The 15,243-nt window shown below is 36.3% G+C and overlaps 1 protein-coding gene across 17 annotated transcripts in view; it reads right to left on the bottom strand.

The window, feature by feature from the left end:
• SLC4A10 (solute carrier family 4 member 10) overlaps nt 1-14,831 on the bottom strand; it is a 275,630-nt gene extending 260,799 nt beyond the window's left edge. For 7 of the 17 annotated variants that reach the window (XM_023623014.2, XM_023623017.2, XM_070241893.1 and 4 more), the window contains exon 1: nt 14,467-14,604. Coding sequence is in view for 9 of the 17 variants with exons in the window: in XM_070241888.1 (XP_070097989.1) it covers nt 14,467-14,514 (48 nt within the window). In the remaining 8 variants the exon portion in view is untranslated. Of the gene's footprint in view, nt 1-14,466 lie in introns of all 17 variants that reach the window. The other 10 variants (XM_070241888.1, XM_070241885.1, XM_070241894.1 and 7 more) reach the window with 7 other exon arrangements.
• Nucleotides 14,832-15,243: the final 412 nt, after the last annotated feature.

Raw genomic sequence — 15,243 nt, 5'->3', positions numbered from 1 at the left:
ATGTTTTATTTAAGTAACAACATATAGGGAAGTCTAGAAATTTTACTTTTGTTAAATTTGTCATCTATGAGGATCTTCAAGTACTTCAACACAGTTGGTTTTTGGGTTTTTTTTTTTTTTGAGGAAGATTAGCCCCGAGCTAACATCTGCTGCCAATTCTCCTCTTTTTGCTAAGGAAGACTGGCCCTGAGCTGACATCCGTGCCCATCTTCCCCCACTTTATATATGGGACGCCTACCACAGCATGGCTTGCCACGTGGTGCCATGTCTGCACCTGGGATCCAAACCGGCAAACCCTGGGCCGCTGAACTTAACCACTGTGCCCCAGAGCCAGCCCCTCAACACAGTTTTGATGACATGAAAGTTACTGGATAGTTCAAATAAGAATGTCAGTATCAAGGAGTGATATAGATGAAACTATATACATCAGAATCATCTTAATACAACAAATAAAATCTGAGTGTCTACATTTAATCTATCATAGACTGATAAACAGTAAGGCTGAAGAAAAGGATAAGACCCTGAAATGCCATGTTAATTTGACTTCTCTCAATTTCATTCCTAAAAATTTTTTTAAAAAAGAATATATGGTTTTTGAGGAAGTAGAGGAACCATTTCATTCATTCAAAGAAGACTGAAAATTTTCATGGTCAAAGTGGTAGCATAGATCTAGCACGGATCTGTAGTGGTGGGGCTAGAGGTTCATATCTTCACTGTACAAAGGAACCAGGTATAAAAGAGATCAGCATTGTCTTATGCAGCATTTCAGTAATACTTCAAGTAAGGTGAACTAAACTGAGGAATTTTTCAAATAGTTCAATGTTTCTTCTGGATTGTGATTAAAAAAAAAAAAACTTCATAGAGAAACACTAACTAAAAGCAAACAAAGCTGGAATACAAAAGGAAGTATTACTAAAATGTTTACCAAGCTAATTGTCAAAGTTTTTAAAATACCAGTGAAGCTTCTAGTGGAAGTGAAAACTGCTTACACAATCCTTCTGAAAGGAATTTTGGCAATGTTTACAAACAGCCTCAAAAATTAGCCCAGCAGCTCCTCAAAGAAATGGTTGATTCCAGGGCTTAGGCAGGGAAAATACAAGATGATCCTGGAAAAATCTTGTGGCTCCAGGTAGTAGAGAAGTACTCAAAAATGAATGGGAGCATGTTGAAAGGACGAGAGCCGGTTGAAGGAGTTCCTAATGTCTAAAGATGAAACCATTTGAGGAACAAAATAAATACTGAGAGTACTGGAGTATGGCCCATAGAATAAAGTAAATATCTTTGAGTCTATACCAAAAGAAGCAATTGAATAAATAAATAAATGGAGGAGAAATGACAGCTCTTCCTCACAGAAAAATTCTAATTTCTAAATGCAGAAAGAATGAGAGAAACAGAAAATCACCAATAGGCAAATACCACAGTAATAAGGAGCTAATATGCAGGACATATTCACTAGTGAATGCTAAAACTAGTGGGCAAAAGTTTGAGGACAAACAGGCTATTTGTATAGTTTCAAAGTATCTCCCTCATGATACTCTTTATTACAAAAGGGAAATTTTTAACTTTACAGTGGAAAAATTCATCAGACACCTCCATAATCAGAATTAACATCACCAGAAATATGGCATCATCTATCCCTTTATATGATGCACTGAGAAGGGAGCTTCACTTCAGTGATATTCTTGACAAAAAATGCGTAACCTCAATCTAATTATGAGAATCGCAGGCAAGCACAAATTGAGAGATACTCTACAAAAAACTGACCTGTACACTTCAAGAGTGTCAAGGTCACGAAAGATAAGGGAAGACTGAGTAACTGTCACAAATCAGAGATGACTAAAAAGACATGATATATAAACACAAAATGGGATCCTGGAACAAAAAAGGACACTAGTGGAAAAACTGGAGATATCCTACAAAATACTGTGGTTTACTTAATAGAATTATACCAATACTAATTTCCTAGTTTTGATTGACTAACTATGGTTATGTAAGATGCTAATAGTATGGCAATGTGGATGAAAGGTCTATGGGAACTCTTTGCACAATTTTTGCAATTATTCTGTAAGTGCAAAATTATCTCAATATAAAAGCTTAAGGGGCTGGCCTGGTGGCACAGCGGTTAAGTTCGCACGTTCTGCTTCAGTGGCCCAGGGTTTGCTGGTTCGGATCCCGGGTGCGGACATGGCATCACTTGGCAAGCCATGCTGTGGTAGGTGTCCCACATATAAAGTAGAGGAGGATGGGCACAGATGTTAGCTCAGGGCCAGTCTTCCTTAGCAAAAAGAGGAGGATTGGCAGCAGATGTTAGCTCAGGGCTAATCTTCCTCCAAAAAAAAAAAAAAGACAAAAATAACAAAATGAATGTTTTCTTTTATATTTACTTTTCTATGCTTTCTAAGCAACCCTGAAAAATAAGTATTAATTTTATAATTAGAAAAAATGTATTTTATTATACTTACCAGACTATAATATTGGCATATATCTTATTACTCTCAAATGGATAAATCATGTTATTAAATAAGCATTATTGAATCAATGATTGAATGGATTACGCATATTGGGCACAAAAATCTTTGGTGTAATTATTTTCAATCAAAGGAAGACTATTAAGCCAATAATAACAATAACAATGATAGCTGTTATTTTTGAGTCATTACTCCAATTTATGTATCTAAATGTGTGTGTGTATATATATAATATATTTATATTTTTATATATGTTTTATATATGTTTTATACTTATGTTTTATATGTTTGTATATGTTTTATATGTATATATGTTTTAAATATGTTTTATACTTATATAAATATATAAATTATGTAGGTGTATGTGTATACATACACACATCCCTACAAAATTCCATTGATTCTCACAAACGTGAGGTAGATACTATTACTGTTATCATTCCTACTTTATAGACAAGAGAAGTGAGGCTTTGAAAAGCTAGGTAACTAGGTAACTTGCCAAAGCTGGCATACCTACTAATTCAAACAGTTGAGACTCCAAAGACAAAGCTCTTGACAATTAATATCTCCTAGTGTTGCTGCCTAATATATCATCCATGATATGTTTAAGAAGGATGTCTATGCACTTGGCTCTGTAAGAGCAGCACAAAATTATCTGACACAGACTCCACTTCTAAGAATCTAGCACTCTAACTGAAGAAACAAGTTACATGTATATGTATTTATATATAAGCAAAAATAGTTTTATATACATATATAAGTTGCAAGGTGATATGCAATATGTAATAACTGCTAAATGAGTAAAACGGGCAGTAAGCACTTATTTTTACCTTAAAAAATTAACAAAATAAAAAAATTATAGTATGTTTTAAAATTATTTTAGCTATGGGAATGCTAGGAGATCAAGTTTTGCAGTAAAACAAGGAGAGCTAATTTTTATAAATCATAATGGATTAGAAAATTATCTCAAACTTTAATGTACATAAGAATCACCTAGAGAGTTCTTTAAATTGCTGGTTTATTGGCACCAATCCCTGATATTCTAAGGCTATAAGTTTGAGTAAGGCCCAGAACTTGTATTTTAATGAGCTCTCCTGATGATTCTGATGCAGGTGGTCCTCAAGTTTAAGGTTTTCAATAATCTTTTTGCTTAAGAGAAAAAAATGCTAAATTTTTGTATCTACTAGAAGTGTTCTGTCAAGTATAAATATCAAATTTTTTGACATGGGTTTGTATTATAAGTTATTTGTTAATAAAACACAAAGTACATGGTATGCACTCATATTATATTACACATTCAGTCCATGTCTTCCTGTCTACATTTTTTTCCACTTTTTAACAATATTCTTGTTTCTGAGCAAATCAGAAGAATTTTAATAGGTTTATTCCCAGAGCAGCTTAAATATCAATGGAAAATCGCCACTGTATCCACAAAAGAAGCAGTATGAATCTAACAGTAATAACATGTGCTTCAAAAGCAGAGCCATGCTTTGGTTCCATCGTTAGTTGTTATATACCTAACTACTATTCACGGCACCTGCTTTCCAGAATTTCACTAGGTCATCATCTTTCATACTAAAGCGTCATTAGTCAAAAAGAAAAAAACAGTCATTAGGAAGCAATAGCCTTCTCTAAGTAATTTTGGTTTCTCAGAATTAGCAAGAAGAAGCAGAAATACAAATAAATGTTGGAGGCACTCCGGCAACCTAACACATTCAATATGCCATGGGAAAATTCTTCTTAAAAAAAACTTGCTTATTAGATGCTTAGAGCACAATTTTCATGAAGAATGAGCAAGTCTTTCTGATACTGGTACAGGGACTTTATCACTAAATCAAACCTACACAAAGAGTTCTTGGCTATAATTCTCACTCTCTCCCACTGAGTCTGTAGATTAATCTCATTTTTATCCTCTGAGAAGAACTCTGGATTTCTGAACTATTTTGAATTTGGCCTAAGTTTAATATAGGAACTTCTATACAAACAGCACTTCAGGAATTTTCGTGGCATCCTTGATACAGTGCATAGAAGACCTCTCCAAAGTAAATAAAACTACAAAACATTGCCATGAGAAATTAAAGACATAAATACATGGAGAGACAGTCTATGTTCATGTTTTGGAAGACTCAGTATTGTCAAGATGGCAATTCTCCCCAAATTGATCTGTAAATTCAAAGCAATCTCTACCAAAATCCTTGCAGGCTTTTTGTAGCAATCCACAAGCAGATCTGAAAATTTATACAAAAATGCAAAGGACCTACAATAGCCAAAACAATTTTGAAAAAGAAGAATAAAGTTGAAGGACTCACACCACTTGATTTCAAATTTTACTATAAAGCCTCAATAATCAAGACAGGGAGGTATTAAAGAATAGACATATAGATCAACAGAACAGAACTGAGAGCCCAGGAAAAAAAAAAACGTTACACTTATAGTCAACTTAATTTCAACAAAGCTGCCAAGAAAATTCAATGGAGAAAGATGGTCTTTTCTACAAATGGTGCTGGAGCAACCGGATACATACACACACACACACACAAATGAACTTAGGCTCTTATCTCACGCCATACATAAAAGTTAATTCAAAATGAATCTTTGATCTACGCATAAGAGCTGAAACTATAAAACTTCTATAAAACAAAAAAATAGGAAAAAATCTCTGTGACCCTGGTCTAGGCAGAGTTCTTAGCTTCAACACCAAAAGCACAATCAATAAAAGAAAAAATTGGACTTTATTAAAATTAAAAACTTTTGTATTTCAAAAGTCACCATTAGGAAAGTTAAAAGACAAGACTAGACAGTGAGAAAATATTTGCAAATCGTATTTCTGACAAGGAATTTGTATCCAAAATACATAAAGAACTCTTACAAGTCAAGAAGATGACAAATAACCAATTTGAAAAATGGGCAAAAGATTTTAATGACATTTCATCAAAGAAGATCTACAAATGGTCAACAAGCTTAGGGAAAGATGTTCAACATCATTAGTGCCATAGACTGAACGTTTGTGTTTCCTCAAAAGTTGTATGTTGAAACCTAATCCCCAATATAATAGTATTAGAAGCTGGGGCCTTTGGGAGGTGATTAGGACTTTTATAAGGGATTAATACCCTTATAAAAGAGGCCTGAGAGAGCTCCCTTCTCCCTCCACCATGTGAGAGATAGCCAAAAGACAGTCATCTTTAACCATGAATCTGTCCCCTCCTAGGTCTTGGACCTCTAGCCTCCAGAACTGTGTGAAATAAATTTCTGTTGTTAATAACCCACCCAATCTATGGTATTTCGTTATAGCAACCCAAATGCACTAAGGCAGTTAGTCATGAAAGTGCAAATCAAAATCACAACAGCATACCACTTCACACTCAGTAGAAAGGCTATTCAAAAAGACAGACAACATCAAGTGTTGACAAAAATGCAGAGAAACCAAAACCTGTATATTACCTATACAGCTGGTACATGTAAAATGGCACAATCTCATTGAAAAAGAGTCTGGCAATTTCTTTAGATATTAAATACCAACTTACTATATGATCCAGCAATTCCACTACCCAAGAGAAATGTAAATATATGTTCATATGGAGATATACACATGAAAATTTATAGCAGCAATATTTATAACAGCTAAAAGTTAGAAACTATATAAATGTGACCATAAACTATCAATAAACAAAATATCAGACACCCACACAATGTAATACTTTCCAGTAATAAAAAGGAACAAACTTCTGATACACACTACAACATGGATGGACCTCAAAAACATTTCACTTAAGTGATAGAAGCCAGATATAAAAGACTGCCTTTTGTATAATTCCATTTATATGAAATGTCCAGAAAAGGTAAGTTTATAGAGACAAAAAGCAAATCAGCAGAATGTAGATCAATGGTTGCCTAGGGCCAGAAGCAAGTGTTAACCGCAAATGGACTAGAGAAAATTTGGGGGGAATGAAATGTTCTAAAACACATTGTAGTGATGGTTGCACAATTTTGCAAGTTTAGTGAAAATCATTGAATTGTATACCTACAATGGGAAAACTTTATGTAAATTATACCTCAATAAAGCTGTTAAAAAATAAAATTAAATGAATAATAAGCAAAGGTTCCCCAGTTACTGGACGATAGTGGACATGATCACATGGATGAACAGCATTTGCTCTATGTGTGGGGGGCTGACACACCTTGTAATCGTTAGTATGCACTCTACATGTAGCTGATGTTGGTTTCCTCTTCAGTACTTTATTACTTCAGTACTTTATTACTTCAGTACTTTATTACTTCAAAGATATAATATTTAAGTGGTATGGTTATAACATTTTGATGTAAACGGTATAAAGTGCTCTGATCCCACTGAAATGTGATTGCAAAAATAGGAAATTCTGCTTAAAATATTACATGCCCTCTTATGGGTTGAACTCTGTCATCCAAAAAGAGATGCTGAAATCTTAATTCCTGGTATCTGTGAATGTGATGTATTTGGAAACAGGGTCTTTCCAGATGTAATCAAGTTAAGATGAGGGCATTAGGGTGGGCCCTAATCCAAAATGGCTGATGTCCTTATAACAAGAGAAGACACACAGAGCAAAGACAGACTTGTGAAGACAGAGGCAGAGACTAGAGTTATGCTACCACAGCTAAGGAAAGCCTGGGGCTACTAGAAGCTGGAAGAGACAAGGAAGGATTCTGCCCTAAAGGCTTTGGAGGGAATATGTTCTTGCCAGCACCTTGATTTCAGATTTCTAGCCTCCAGAACTGTGGGATCATAAGTTCATATTTGTTAAAGCGATACAGTTTGTTGTACTTTGTTATGGCAGCTCTAGGAAAATAACATACCCTCCATTTCCAACATCTAAAAAAGGAGAACAATGAGTGTCCCAATTCCAATATACAATGAAAAATCAATTTATCATGGCTAAATAACTTATTGAAATCTTTTACTGACACCCTCAGAATTATTAAAAGTTTAGTAATGATCTCAGAATTAAATGATTGCTGATTACTTCAAGTATCTAAGATAATATCCTCTGCAGCGTTAAATTCTTTTTGTTGGGGATGGGGGTAGGCAGCTACTTTAATATATTTAATAAAACAAATCAAATGAGTTTTTCTGTATGTTTTCATTCTCACTTCCATTTGAGGCAGTACATCGAACAGGGAAATCGATTTGCTGAATTAATTAATGAATTAAATTTCAAACAATTTTCCCATGGATCAAATCATTTCTAAAATAATTTTCTCTTACATAGTTAAGAATATCCATAATATATTTCCTAACCAACTGGTAGGAAATATTATCAATGAGACTATCTTGGCTTCAATGTAGAGTTTAGAACATTCCCATTACCCCACAAAGCTACCTCATGCCCTTTTGTAGTTAACACCCACCCCAGTCCTAGGGGACCACTGATTTTTTTCTGCTGATTTATTTGTTTTCCTCTTGTTTTTCTCTTTAAAGTATGTGAAGGAAATACAATATTTTATAAAGTAAAAAATTCTCCTTAAGCATCATAAAATCTTGGAAGAAACATACCATAAAAATCAATATAAAATAGTTAATAATTAATTGATATCTTCTTTGGAGTTTGACTTCCTGTACCAAAGAGTAACATAATACTTCATGAAGCTAGACCAATAACGACCTTAAAAAAGTGTTGATAACATAAAGTGAGGTTCAATGAAAAAAAAAACAAAAAGTAGCTTCTTAGAAATTTAGTTGCTTTGGGGGCCGGCCCCATGGCCGAGTGGTTAAGTTCATGCTCCGCTGGGGCGGCCCAGGGAAAATTCGCTGGTTTGGATCCTGGGCGCAGACATGGCACCGCTCATCAGGCCACGCTGAGGCAGCATCCCACATGCCACTACTAGAAGGAAGGACCCACAACTAAAATATACAACTATATACTGGGCGGATCTGGGGAGTAAAAAAGCAGGAAAAAAAAAAAAGATTGGCAACAGTTGTTAGCTCAGATGCCAATCTTTAAAAAAAAAAAAAAGAAAGAAAGAAACAGAAATTTAGCTGCTTTCATGTTCCTTAAGTTAAAGCATATTAAGAAAAAAAATCAGAAAGATGACTTGGAGGGGAAACAACAATTTGACCCAAGTAAAATAGTTCTCTTCCTCTCTTGTACATAGAGAATGTCATACACTCAACCCAGTTTTGAAGATATATTCCAAAAGACCTCTAGTCTGCAAATAGTTTGACGAAACCCTGACCAACTTCAGATTTATCTTCACAAAGAGAATAAATTTTGTGGTAGAGACTATTTGCGGGGGAGGGGGACGAAGTTATTTTTAATTTTCATGAATATTTCATTCGCCGTTTCCTTGATTTATATAAATATGATTGATATAAACATTGTTTAGATCCTCAACCTTCTCCCTAAACAACAATTTACTTTTTGTGTGCAATTTTTTTTAGATAAAATTCACCATTTTGCAATGTACAATTTCAGTGGTTTTTAGTATATTCAAAATGCCATGCAACCATTACCACTATCTAATTCCAGGACATTTCTATCACTCCAAAAAGAAAGCCCACACCTGTTAGTAGTCACTCTCAATTCTCCCCCACACCCCAAGCCCTGGCAACCACTAATCTACTTTAGTCTCTAAGGATTTGCCAGTCCTAGACATTTCATATAAATGGAATCACGCATGATATGGCCTATGATGCTTCACATTTTATAGCACCCTGTATCATAGTATTTTCATTTTTGAAGGGGTAGATGTAAAACCCCATTTTATAATGGGATTCCCTTTTATTTTTTAATTGGCTTTAAGTAAAGGAACAAAGTCACTTTTAAATTAGACACAATTATTTTCTAACCCTAGCTCAGTACTTCTTAGTTATGTGAATCTAGGTAACTTCAGTCCTCTGAGCCTCAGTTTCTTATTCATAAGGCTAATAATGTAGGGATAAATTAGCAATCTTTCAGAAATATCATGAGAACTAGAGATGCTTGTGCTTAGCACAAGCTTGAGACAATATCTATTATTACTTCACAAAAATTGTCTAATTATCATCATTATTTTAATTTGGTACTCAGCTATTTATTCTATGCTAGAATAGGGAGTATAAAATAGTGGAAAAAATGATGAAAAAGAATCAAGAGATTTGGACTCCAGGCCAAGCTCTGCCATTAACTAGTGTAAACAACATTCCTTTAAACATAGCTCCTTATCTCTTTGGTGTTCAGCTTCATCATCTGTAAATTAAGGAGTTAATCTAAAATCTAGTCTCCGGTTGATCTCTATAGTCCTTTCCTAACCAAAATACATACAATTCTACAAAATAGATGCATTATATACTAATTATTCCCCTTTTCTAAATGAGAGCAACACATCCTAAGGAGTATCTGAGACAACTCTTTCAAATGGGAGAATATATGAGAACTTTAATTTCTATTTATTTTATCTAAAAATAAGTAAAGCTTAACTAATATTTACTACAAAGATTGAAAGTGTCATCCTCACAGAAAGCCAAATGATCAAGTGTTATGTTTCCTATAAGGTATGAGAAGGGAAGAGTGGAAGTTTCTCTACAGAGAAGGGTTGAGAGCAGCACACACACTTCTCTACTCAATTGAAGCATCTTGCAATGTACTGTAGCCCAGTTTACACTTCTGAAGCAACTATCATTCCAAGGTTGGAGAGAAATGATACACTGGAAGCATGATTATTTTCTAGCCATGCTCTCTGTCTCTATTTGAGTTCCAGACCTTGGCCCAGATATTTTCTAACTCTCCATCATAAACTATCCCTCTTCCTCATTTGACCTCAATATTTTTATCATAAACTTAATACTTGTATGCTTTAGATCCTACCACTCATTACCAACTTTAGCATCCTATATCTCTATTTTATTTCTATAGCCACTCACCATTGTAGAGCAACAATTCAAGTGATGAAAGTGGAAATGAGGATTGATTTCTTATACTGCATTTTGCTTCCTATGTATTATCATGTGTAATGCATGTTTTCTTTAAATTCATATTATAATTTAAATTACAACTCAAATAAAATAGAAATATTAATATTACTTAGCCAACCTATGTGCTCCTTTTGTTACTTTGATATTTTAGTCCCATTTTCCTTTCCCTAATTTAATAACATAGAAGATTTTTCATAACTTTTGTTTCCCATAAATAAAACAATTCAATAAACTGGGCCATTTGGAAATCTGGAATTAGCACTAAAAAATGGTGCTAAATACCACCATCTACCCTGTACTATCAAATTGCCTTTAAAAAAGTGATCTTTACTCTAGTTCCATACCTTAGGATAGCTTTATAATTAAGTTCAACATAAAATAAGTTTCTTTTAGGACATCAGAATCTTAGAAGGGATCCAACATGGACCCACTACACATCACCCAAGATTAAGTGGCATGTTATAAATTAAACTACATTGTTATAAAAATATTTTCCTAGAAACCTCTTCCATGGCTTGGTAATTAAAGACTGTCAGTTTACTCCTAGAAGCAAAGTCAGCACTGAATAACAGAAAATTTGAAGTCATATGTAATACATAATATCCTAAATTCCTGGCTTTATATTTTTAAAAGATTAATTCCATCCTTACTAAAGTGATATCATCATCATTACTATTACATATAGTCTCCATTTATACCCATCTCAAAGAGTTCATAACAGTGATTAAATATCTGAGGAGAAAGCAGCAATCCTTAAAAAGCTAAAATGTGCCCTCTCTCTAGCCTAACTAGGTTGCGAGCTCCGCATGGACAGGATTTTTGTCTGTCTTGTTCATTGCTGTATCCCCAGCACCAAGAACATGTCTGGCCAATAGTAGGCATTTAACAAGTGAATGAATCTTCTGACTACGCTTGTTCTATATAGCTTTAGACATAACGGTCAAGTGCTATCAAAGCCAGACTATAACCCTTAAAGTGACTAGGCCTACAAAATGCAATGACACCTTATCTAGCAAAAGAAAATGATCTTTGAAGGTCCCTAAAAAGGACTGATAAAAAAGGGAAATAAGTCAGGGCCTCCGCCACACATACCCTGAAGAGTTACTGTTTATACACTAAATGAAGGTAAGACTTGGGAGGCCTGGAAAGACTCTTTTCCTCCTTTCACTTGAATCAGAATTAACACATTTACTCATTTGGCATACTTGTCCGTTCTTATGATTTTTCTTTCTCTCTCACTCTCTGTTGCCTACCTCTGAGTGCTTCTGTCCCACATTTAATCTTGGCTTTTAATGCCTTTCTAATTGGCTTTCCAACCATACTGCAAAGTTTCCATAGCTATAACTAAAAATTTCGCCTTCTGCCTCCTCTGTACAGTGTTTTCCAGTGTTCTATTGCCTCACTTTACCTTCTTAGTAGATAGGACTGACAAGTCACCTTTCATAAAGACATAAAACCTAGAATTCATCTCAATGTCTATATTTCCATCAATAATGATAATAGCAGCTAACTCTTATTGAACACTTACTAAATGCCAGGTACGTCACATAGGTTATTTCACTTACTCATCACAAAACCCTAGAGATATGTACTATTCCCTTCTCATTTTTCAGGTGAAGAAACTAAGGCTCATCACCTTCCCAAGATCATTCAGCATGTAAATAGCAGTGCTGGAACCTACCAGACTGTGTTTTCAATACTATGCCATAGTGCCTCTCACATAATTATTTGCAAAGTCATCTGATTAATTTTCTAAAATGGAGCCCACAGCTATTTCTTCCTTTCTCTTCCATGCATAAAAACTCCAGTCCAGGATCTGACTATGAAGGTTGGTTAATAACGTAATGTAAAACAATACCATTTTTTTTTCTGAACTAGTTTTAGAAGACCTATATTCTAGTCCTGGCCACGTCACTATGTGACCTTAGACATTTTATTCAAATCTCTGTGCCTCAATATCTCATCTATAAAATTAAGATGATAACATCTGTTTTACTTAACATGATTGTTTTGAGAACTAAAAGAAAAAAACAAAAAAGAAAGCCATAAAAGCAATTGGGGAAGTTGAAAATACTATACAGGTATAAAAGCAGGCCAATAATTCAGCATCCTTTTTAACCTCTCAGGCTTATTTTTCTTATAACGAACTGCTAACATGATCCTCTCTTGCCATTAAACTATACAACTATTCTATACTGGCCATTATCCACAAGAAATGCAAACTTTTGAGTCTTTAAAAATTTCCATCACAGTTATTGTAGACCTTCTTTTCTAGCCAAACTTTATTTTCCCTGGAAGCCACAAACTGATTGCCCATCCATCCCAGTAATGTCCTCCTCTAAATTCCTCCAGTTAATCTTCATTTGGTCCTAAACCCTTTAACTGTTCCCCACAAGTGACAATCCATATGCCACATCAAAATTACTTCAGTCTGCTTTTCTAGGACAACTTCAAATTCCCTTCCCCCTAAAAAAAGGGTTTTTTCCCTATATCTTAACCTTTTCTAAATTCTCAGTCGCCAATTCCTATGTATAGTTCCTCTCTCTCATCCAGGGAACAATAGTCCTCTGATATCCTTGACATCCTTTATTCTGAGTACCTAGGGAATCCTAATTTATGTGTCTATTCAGGTTCAGGAAGATAGGCAAAGCTTTTACTCTCATTTTTGTGAAATAACTCCACTTTGATCCACAAATAAATGTCTCTACTTTTAAAGACAGGCTAATTAGCAACCTTTCTTTTTTCCTCCCTCTCTGACACTGCCCCTGCCCTTTATTCAGGCCCCATTCTTGGTGGTGACTCCTGCATTTTTGCCCTCTCCCTACTCCCTCCCTCCCCAAACCTGGCGTCCTGCGGAGAACTGGGCATGCTCCGTAGCCACGGTCAATTCTGGGATGCAAACTGGAATCTTTTGGCAGATTTTGAGTCCGGCAGGAGAGGTAAGGCCCTAAAAATACAGTGGCCCAGAGTTTGCCCACTCCACCTGAGGTGTCATTTAATTTAAAGATGTGCTCAAAGCCTAGGAATGGACTCGGAACTGGACAGCTTGCCGCCAGTCCCTAGTCTGTAAGGTGGGTCACCAACCTGGGTAACAGAGAGCTGAGAACAGCCCCTCCACCCGGTTTGGTGCAGGGAGGAGATTTCTGCTGTTCTGAGCTGTGATAGCGCTGATAGATGGCTGGAAGCTAGCGTTTGGCATCTCTGTTGCGTCAAGAAAATACTGTTGTTGTTGTTTTTCTTTTTTTCCTAGAACATAGCAACATCAGCTGCTCCAGGCTGAGAAAGATATTGCCTGAAGACCTACAAAGTCTGTGAGCCAGCCGGAGAGAATGAGGAGAGGAGAGGCAAATCAACTACTTACCCAGGAATTCCGTCTAGGGAAGCAGCTTAAGACCCAGAGATAAACAGGCTATTTCCAAATGACAATTTGGGAACCTCTCAGATATTCAAATCTGAATTGTGTGCCGGTCTCCCAAAAATGCATGCCTTCTTTGTATGTGAACCATGACACATTTCCCTTTGAGAAAGACTGACAGAATACACACACACACACACACACACACACACACACACACACACACACACGATCCTTCTGTTCTCTTTTCCCATGGTTTCTGCAGAGACTAAATCTCTAGAGCTGTAACAGTAGCAGATTCCCTTACCTCACTGTCAGAGGGATGAGGCTTGGGGAGGAAATTTATCACGGATGGAATATGATAAATAGGGGGCTTGAGCCACCACCGCACAGACTGAGAAACAGAGGGAGAGGCAGTAACAGGCAGCAAGAGAGACACACAGCTGCCCCTGCTGCTAAAACCTAGCCATCTCTTCAAACAGCAGCAAGTGAGACATTTCATCACCGTAGTGCATCCATATTGAGAAGGGGGGAAAAAAATCATGTGCTTTGCGTTATGCATTTCAGTCACCCGAGATGGGAGGAGACCCCTGTCCATATGTCGTGGGAGCTATCCACCACCCCAAAAGTACGCTCACTGCACCTAGCCAGCCGACTGCTTGCCTGACCCGTTTGCAGCAAACGGCGGTTAATCTATGTGACAGCAGGTTGTCTCTTACCGTAGGCAGCAGCGGCTCCATTTGGGCTCCCTGGTCTTTAATCTCCATGTTTTGTAACGCCTCCGGAATAAGCACCTTTCTCTGCAGTGTCTTCAGTGTCTTACACTCAGCCCGGCACTCGCTCTGCTTAGTATTCGGATCAGGTAGCTCTGAAGCAGGAGGCAATTGCACACTCCAACTCACCAGAGTCACATGGCTCCTACTCACTCGGGCTGCTGGCCAGGTTTTGCACTGAACGCCTTGGATCCCTGGGCCGGTGAGAGAGATCTCCCAAGCCCTGTATCACTGCCCACACCTGGCTATTGGGATAAAATACAGCCTGCAATGCTGCAAGTCTAATGGACATCAAGAACCACACTTACAACGCTAACTTCTTATATAAACTAGTGCAAGGTGGACTCCAACCAGCTCAGCCAGATTTTAACACTTTGAGGCAATTCGTTTCACTCCTAGAACCCCAGAGGAGACACAATTCAAACGAGATGACATTAATAAGGTTTACTAGGTGTCCTGCTCTGAGTACCTGGGGTCTTTAAAAACAGCTAAGACATCAGTCTTAGTAAGATTGAACTATTCACTAACAAAAAAAATTTTGACACATTGTTGACTCAGTAAGAATTGTGCAGACAGATACTTTCAGTATTTTAATTCTGAGAAACTTAGGTAATTCACATCCTATTACAAGTGATATATATTTTTTCTGTGATTTCCCAAAAAAATGACAGGGAAAGAAAGTATTTTGACAGTAGCAATGATCAAGTTACTACCGCACTTTGA

The sequence above is a fragment of the Equus caballus genome, chromosome 18, assembly GCF_041296265.1.
Source record: "Equus caballus isolate H_3958 breed thoroughbred chromosome 18, TB-T2T, whole genome shotgun sequence".
Taxonomy (NCBI): Eukaryota; Metazoa; Chordata; class Mammalia; order Perissodactyla; family Equidae; genus Equus; species Equus caballus.
This window is presented reverse-complemented; position numbering and strand designations above follow the sequence as displayed.